The sequence below is a fragment of the Megalops cyprinoides genome, chromosome 11, assembly GCF_013368585.1.
Source record: "Megalops cyprinoides isolate fMegCyp1 chromosome 11, fMegCyp1.pri, whole genome shotgun sequence".
Classification (NCBI taxonomy): domain Eukaryota; kingdom Metazoa; phylum Chordata; class Actinopteri; order Elopiformes; family Megalopidae; genus Megalops; species Megalops cyprinoides.
This window is the reverse complement of record NC_050593.1, coordinates 37,281,804-37,289,303: the sequence shown is the minus strand read 5'-3', so window position 1 is coordinate 37,289,303 and position 7,500 is coordinate 37,281,804. Positions and strand designations below refer to the sequence as shown.

The following is a 7,500-nucleotide window of genomic DNA, read 5'->3' as shown; positions in this document are numbered from 1 at the left end:
CACAACAACCTGCAAAGATGCGCAGTGATTCCTGCAGGGTTATTTTGTTCAGTGGCTTATGAATGTGTGGATGTACACAACAGATATGCAGGCCGGAGGAGGCCGGGGGAGGCGGGGGGAGGAGGGAGGAGGGGGCTGGAGGAGGCCAGGGAAGGCCGGGGGAGGAGAGAGGAGGCTGGAGGAGGCCGGAGGAGGCCGGGGGAGGAGGGAGGAGGAAGCCAGAGGAGGCCGGGGAAGTGCAGACCCATCTGGCTGCACTTACGGCTGCCGGAGCAGGATGGAAGGTGAGGGGAGCTGATCTGGGACTGTCTGGGGGTCCGGTGAGATTTACGAGGGCCGCCTGCAGTTGCAGAGGAGCGTTGCGCTGGCAGGGGGAGCGGACGGCCCACCAAGGGGCGCCAGTACCTGGAGACGCGGCCTGAACCCGCTTTGGGGGAGCACCCTCTCTTCAAAGCACCCTCTGAGCACCGTCACAAATCGGCCCTCGCCCCGCCCGGAGAGGGGGTTATTAATCGGCCCAAAAGCAGCCGCCAGACAGCGGGGCTAATCGGCCGCAGTCCTGCTGGCACGCCTTGAAAGCCAACGCTCATAGAAGGTACCGGAAAAAAGCGTCTCTGCGCACACCAGCACGGCTTCACCAAAGAGTTACAAGCAATTGTTTCTTCCCTCTTTTCTTTTCAGATATGAATAAATGTTTCAAATCTCTGTGAAATAAGGTTATAAAACACTTATTTATGTACTCTGAGATGACATCTTTCAACACGGTGAGGGCAGAGAGCCCCATGTTTAACTGATCATGGGTGCGTGACTGCAAAGCTCTCCCTGGAGCTCCTCTCTCCCTGGAGCTGCAGTTATAGGCTTCACACTCACCGCCTGTCACTGACTCCCTCTGTCACTGCCTCCCTCTGTCACTGCCTCCCTCTCTCACTGCCTCCCTCTCTCACTGACTCCCTCTCTCACTGACTCCCTCTCTCACTGACTCCCTCTCTCACTGACTGTCACTGACTCCCTCTCTCACTGACTGTCTCTCACTGACTCCCTCTGTCACTGACTCTCTCTCTCTCTCACTCCCTCTCTCACTGACTCCCTCTGTCACTGCCTCCCTCTCTCACTGCCTCCCTCTCTCACTGACTCCCTCTCTCACTGCCTCCCTCTCTCACTGCCTCCCTCTCTCACTGACTCCCTCTCTCACTGACTGTCACTGACTCCCTCTCTCACTGTCTCTCACTGACTCCCTCTCTCGCTGACTCCCTCTCCCACTGACTCTCTCTCTCTCTCACTCCCTCTCTCACTGACTCCCTCTCTCGCTGACTCCCTCTCTCGCTGACTCCCTCTCTCACTGACTCTCTCTCTCTCTCTCACTCCCTCTCACTGACTCCCTCTCTCTCTCACTCCCTCTCTCACTGACTGTCTCTCACTGTCTGTCTCACTGTCTGTCTCTCATAGACTCCCTCTCACTGACTCTCTCTCTAACTGCTGGAGGGAAAGGCCCGGCAGACCAGTCCTGACTGTCTCTCACTGACTCCCTCTCTCTCTCACTCCCTCTCTCACTGACTCCCTCTCTCGCTGACTCCCTCTCCCACTGACTCTCTCTCTCTCTCACTCCCTCTCTCACTGACTCCCTCTCTCGCTGACTCCCTCTCTCACTGACTCCCTCTCTCTCTCACTCCTTCTCTCACTGTCTGTCTCACTGTCTGTCTCTCATAGTCTCCCTCTCACTGACTCCCTCTCTCTCTCACTCCCTCTCTCACTGCCTCCCTCTCTCTCTCACTGACTGTCTCACTGTCTGTCTCTCACAGACTCCCTCTCACTGACTCCCTCTCACTGACTCTCTCTCTAACTGCTGGAGGGAAAGGCCCGGCAGACCAGTCCTGACTGTCTCTCACTGCCTCCCTCTCTCTCTCACTCCCTCTCTCACTGCCTCCCTCTCTCTCTCACTCCCTCTCTCACTGCCTCCCTCTCTCTCTCACTCCCTCTCACTGACTCTCTCTCTAACTGCTGGAGGGAAAGGCCCGGCAGAGCAGGCTCCTATGTCTGTATAACACTTTGAAAGCAGAAAAAACTCTGCGCAGGCGTAAAGACCACAGTGACGCGGTGGCTTGTCTTTGGATCGTATTTTGTATTTTTTGGATGTTGAATAAAACTCTGTCTGCTGATTTAGTGCTTTCATCTGTCAGCTCTCTGCGGAGCTCCGGCAGTGAAATACACCTGCTTGATGTGCCAAACGGCTCCTGCACACTGCAACGCCTCAGATACCGGCATCCCGCTGCGCACTCAGCCCTACACAGTGTAACACCCTGGCAGGGGGGTGTCCTCCACGCTGGGTGGAGCAGAGAGAGCCTTACCTGAACGCTGCCAGGTATTCTGCGTCTCCCATGGGGGGGTCCAGACCCCCAGTGAAGGCCACGTTGACGTTGAAGCCGGTGCCCGGCCCACTGCCCACCTGGGGGGAACAGAGGGGGGTGAGAGTCAGCTTGGGTCAGAGCACCCCCCCCCATGGGGGTGTTTCCCCTGGGTGCTGGGGGGATGCAGCTGAGGACTGGACAGTTCAGCCCTCAAATTCAGTGTGTTTCTCACAGAGCAGCTGCGATACCTGGGAAAGAGCAGGAATGAGTGAAGCTGGCTCAGGCCTGCAACTCAGACTAAACCGGGAGCGCACGGCCCGAGACTGAGGATTTAATGAGCCTGACCGGCACTCTGATCCACGCTGCAGTTCGGACAGTTAATGTTCCAGTTGTTAAGACCCATGTTATCAGGAAAGAGCTCAATCCAAGAAGTGTTACGAGAGCTATTAAGACAGCATTACAGTAATTACCAGGATGGGAAAAAAGAATTCATTTCCAAATGCTGTGCAATTAAAGCAGCCTCACACTCCAGCTAATTAAAATCCCGTCATCTCCTCCCTGCTCCATATTAGCCTGACGATGTGATTGCTGACAATCACAAAGCACACAACAACACAGTAATAAAATAAGCACATTAGCGAGACGCCGGGCGGCAGACGCCTGTCAGAGCAGAGTGGCACTCTCTCTGGGCTGGGAGGGTGAGTCTCTCTCTGGGCTGAGTGTGGGGCCTGGGCACTGCTGCTGCTGCCGCTGCTGACCAGCCCCCCTCCCCCTTCCCAGCAGGCCTTGCGGGAGGCAGAGTGCAAGTGTGCAGCTGACCGGCCAGCCTCACTCACTGCCTTTTACCCCATTTCTGTGAGACACCCTGCCAGTTTGAGAGAACTTCTTCAGACAAGATCTCATCCTGGTACCGAGGTCTGAGGTTTGTGCCACATCTGGTCCACTCATCCAGAAAGCAGCAGTGGCTTAGCCTGTGGTCAGAGCCGAGTGCAGAACTAACTCTGAGACTATAAAAATACTCCTGCCGTTCCTATTTATGAGACTGAGACTTTTTCAAGCTTCCTCCTATTCCTGTGAAACCACACAGGACTGTGCTTCCTGCAAACACACAACCGTAGCACCCTGAGCAGGGCACAAGCCCCTCCCTCACGTCTCCATGACAACCTTTACCTCATCAGGAGCGCCGCTGCCTGGGAAGAAGTTGCCGTCGTCATAACGATGGAGAGACACATACAGAACGCTGGGGTCTCCGTAGAACGCCTGCTGGGTGCCGTTGCCGTGGTGAACATCCTGAGGAACACACAGAGGAATGGGGGGTAACAGGCTGACCTCCCTAAACCAGCCCAGCTTAGCTCCCTGTAGCTGAGGGCATTCACCCACCCTGCGCACTTGCTTTGGAAATCCAGCTAAAATGCACAAGGCTTATGGATATAAATACCAGTCGTGTTGGACTGATGTTAATATCAGATGTTCTGTATAAAAAAGGTTTAATTCACAACACCAGACAAAACACATATTTATACAAATATGATATTAAGCAATTTCCTATATTTGACTTTTAAGTAGTTTACAAAAATTGTAAAATGTGGTTCCCCCCAAAAAACATTTTCATAGTCCTATTTAAATCTCCATGTAACAGTCCTTTAGAAGCGTGTGACAGACAGGAGGAAATGAAAGCGTCTGAAAGGCAGTGTGTCTGTGCCTCGGTCCAGCAGGGCCGTGACCTGCTGAACGCGCTCTGTGTGCTAACAGCTGCGGCCGAGACCCAACTCCAGGTCGACGCAGCGGGTGCACTCACTCACGCACTCACGCACTCAGTCACTCACTCACGCACTCACTCAGTGTCACTCACTCACTCACTCACTCACTCAGTGTCACTCACTCAGTGTCACTCACTCAGTGTCACTCTCTCAGTGTCACTCACTCACTCACTCACTCAGTCACTCACTCAGTGTCACTCTCTCAGTCACTCACTCACCCAGTCCACGATGAGGACCTTGCTGACACTGAGTCTGTGTTGCAGGAGTTTGGCTGCAATCGCCACTGAGTTGAAGTAGCAGAATCCCCTGTCATTTACACAAAAAACAAAACAAACGAAAAAGGGGGGAGAAAGAGAAATGCAGCTGTTATTGGATGGCAAAGACAGCATCTTCACATCAATCACAAATTCCCCAATTCTCTGATCATGTGATTCACTCGGTAAACTCTGCTACAGATCTGAGCTGCACTCTGAAGGCTTCTGACCCTTACGGGTGTCTTTATTGCCCCCTCCCTGACTGGCAGATTGAGCCACACCGACACACTCTCCCTGAGTGAGGAGATGAGAGGTTGGGGCCTGCATCCTCCTCTCTCCCCTCAGAGGCAGCTGTGAGGCCGCCACTTCGCTCCGTTTGGTAGAGACGGTGGAGAGAGGCGGAGCTAGCGATGCTGGGAAGCATTTACGCCTGGCATCAGGGTTTCTGCAGGAACAGGCCGGGTGTGCCCCTTGCTCTGTGCTACAGCAGGAGGGATCTGAACTTACAACCACGCCGCTGCCAGTAGCCTGTATTACCATCAGGAGGAGCATGGTAGCCTGCTCCCAGGGGCTGCGGTCAGGTGACCAGCACAGAGGGCCTGAGCCAATCAGGACGCAGAGCTGAGCAGGGCTGACTTACATAGGAGTGCTCTCCTCAGCGTGGTGTCCGGGAGGTCGTACGACAGCGAAACCGTTCTGCAAAAAAAAAAAAAAAAACGTGACAGCCATGTTACCCACAATGCCTTTCTCCCAGTCACACTCACGCACACGCCTCCACCACACACCTCTCCCTGATGGGCCCATGTTTTGAAGGTCAGTAACTGTTGTCTCGCTTGGCTAATGGCTCACAGCTCTGACACAGCACTGATATGAGCCAGGAATGGTCTCCGAGAAGCGGGGCGAATGCAGAGACCTCCCCCTCGCTGTGTGTCCTGTGCTTACCGCGCAAAGGGACTGCCAGCTCTAATGATGCTGTGGCAGCTGCTGGGTGTTCTTCTACCTTGTTTTAGAGGATTTTATTTTAACAGGGGGAGAAAGGGTTAGATTCTCTCTGATAATCGTTAGCTGCAGCGTTTAAAAAGCTAGTCAGCACTGCAGCTGAGAAACGATCCCAACGATGGGCAGAGCACATCAGATTGCTCAGAAACAGCAGTTTATTCAGACCAACACTGAGTTCACACAAAGGAACTCTCTCTCCACACAACCGTTAGGGAAATTTGAAAGATATGGATGTGGTGTGGTGTAGCCGTTTTTATAGTGTCTGAGGAAGTTGAAGTAAAAGCAATGGATTGTGGTCAGTAGTTAACCCCTACCATCCCCGAGCTTCCCCCCATCCCCCCACCACCCGACAGCTTTCAGACTGTGCAGCTGCCCTAAGGCTTCAATGAGGCTCATTTAAGCAAACTGTAAAGAGTCACTTTCTCTGACCTCTCTGGATCCTCTGGAAAGTGCTGGCAAATAAAGCATCGTTAACAGGAACAATACCCAGCATCTCCAGACACAGTAAAATGCTGCCAGTGGCCACGCGAAAAAGAAGCACAACAGGAAAACACGGCACTGCTGTTTCAGCCAATCAGCAGCCGCGTTTGCCTTTAATCTCCCTGTTAGGCCAGAAGGCAGCACCTTTCCACAGTAACCCCACAACAGGCCGCTATAAATCGGGTGTCGTTAATGGCAGACTGCGACCGCAAACCCCCGGCCCCCGCTGGGCGCGTCTGCGCGGACGTGTCGCCCCGGCGTGCTGCTGCAGGAATGCCTTTCGTCTGCCGGTTTGCTGCTCGGCGCGCCGGTGCACACCACAGTCCCGCTGGGTTCAAACGCCCGCGCCCCGGCCTCAGTGCTGCTGCCAGCTCCGCCCCACACACAGGGAGCAGCGCCCAGCCCGTCTGAGGCTGCTAACGAGGGGCTCTGAGGCCCACCCCTCTCTGACACAGGCCCGGGGCTCAGTGCTGGCCCTCACGCTGACCAGAGCACGACCATCCACCTACATCAAGCTGCAGGCCGCCACGGAGGCAAAGCCTGCTGCTAACAGATCATGCAGCTGAAACCAGCCCACAATACATGAGCACTGTGCTGGTTTTCATTTTCGTGCCAAAGAGTAAAAATAAAAATGAAACAAAGCAAAACAAGAAAACTTACATTTTAAAGTTACAGCTGTTAAATCAAAGGGAGAAGTCCACCCTCAGCAGGGAGAGGCAAGAACCCAGAGCTCAGATGAAGAAGAGAGGGAGACGTCAGGCTCACCTTCAGATCTCCAGATGCCACCTTGAAGACGAGCTCGATGACGGACCCCACGGCCAGACGGGCAGCACTGGAGGAGTGCACCTCATTCCAGATGGTGTCACTGTCCACCTATAACACACACACACGCACACAGATACAGACACACAATGTTAAACATCCTGCAATGACACGGAGGAGACACTTAGACAAAGCCTTGGTTATACCTTGAAGGACACATGGGGGAGGTATTGAGGACAGCTGTGGCTGTGTGTGTTACTCTGCTGCTGCCTGTGTGTTTGTGCCCATGATCAGGTCTGAAAAGCAGGAGCTGCCTGCAGGAGGCAGAGTGTCAGCTTCAGCTTCAGGAAGGTAGGAGCGTAACACATACACCCACCCATACACACACACACACACACACACACACACACTCACACACACACACACACACACACACACACACACACACACACACACACTCTCTCTCTCACACTCTCTCACACACACACACACACACACACACACACTCTCACACTCTCACACACACACACACACACACACACACACACACACACACACACACTCTCACACTCTCACACACACACACACACACACACACACACACATACACACACATACACACACACACTCTCTCACACTCTCACACACACTCACTCACACACATACACCCACACCCAGGCCCTGTTTGGCCACAGATCAGAGGCCCAGGGAGAGAAAAGCGGGAGAGAGTCCCCTCTCAGACAGCCTCAGCGTCTGCGTCTCTGCTTGCTCAACAAACGCTGGGAAGGCGTGCTCAGCAGCAAAAGAACACAGCAGAGCATGCTGGGAATTTGTTCCTGGCCAGACGGAGCGAGGGGCATTTATTCTGAACATGAAGAGCAAACATTTGGCTGTGAAAGG

The 7,500-nt window shown here is 53.9% G+C and overlaps 1 protein-coding gene across 1 annotated transcript in view; it reads right to left on the bottom strand.

Annotated features, from left to right (window-relative positions):
• LOC118786132 (histone deacetylase 4-like) overlaps positions 1-7,500 on the bottom strand; it is a 136,491-nt gene that overhangs the window by 18,827 nt on the left and 110,164 nt on the right. Inside the window, exons 17-21 of the mRNA XM_036541192.1 lie at positions 6,604-6,711; positions 5,000-5,055; positions 4,324-4,411; positions 3,516-3,635; positions 2,346-2,443 (exon numbers count right to left, since the gene is read on the bottom strand). Coding sequence (XP_036397085.1) covers positions 2,346-2,443; positions 3,516-3,635; positions 4,324-4,411; positions 5,000-5,055; positions 6,604-6,711 — 470 coding nt within the window. The remainder of the gene's footprint in view (positions 1-2,345; positions 2,444-3,515; positions 3,636-4,323; positions 4,412-4,999; positions 5,056-6,603; positions 6,712-7,500) is intronic.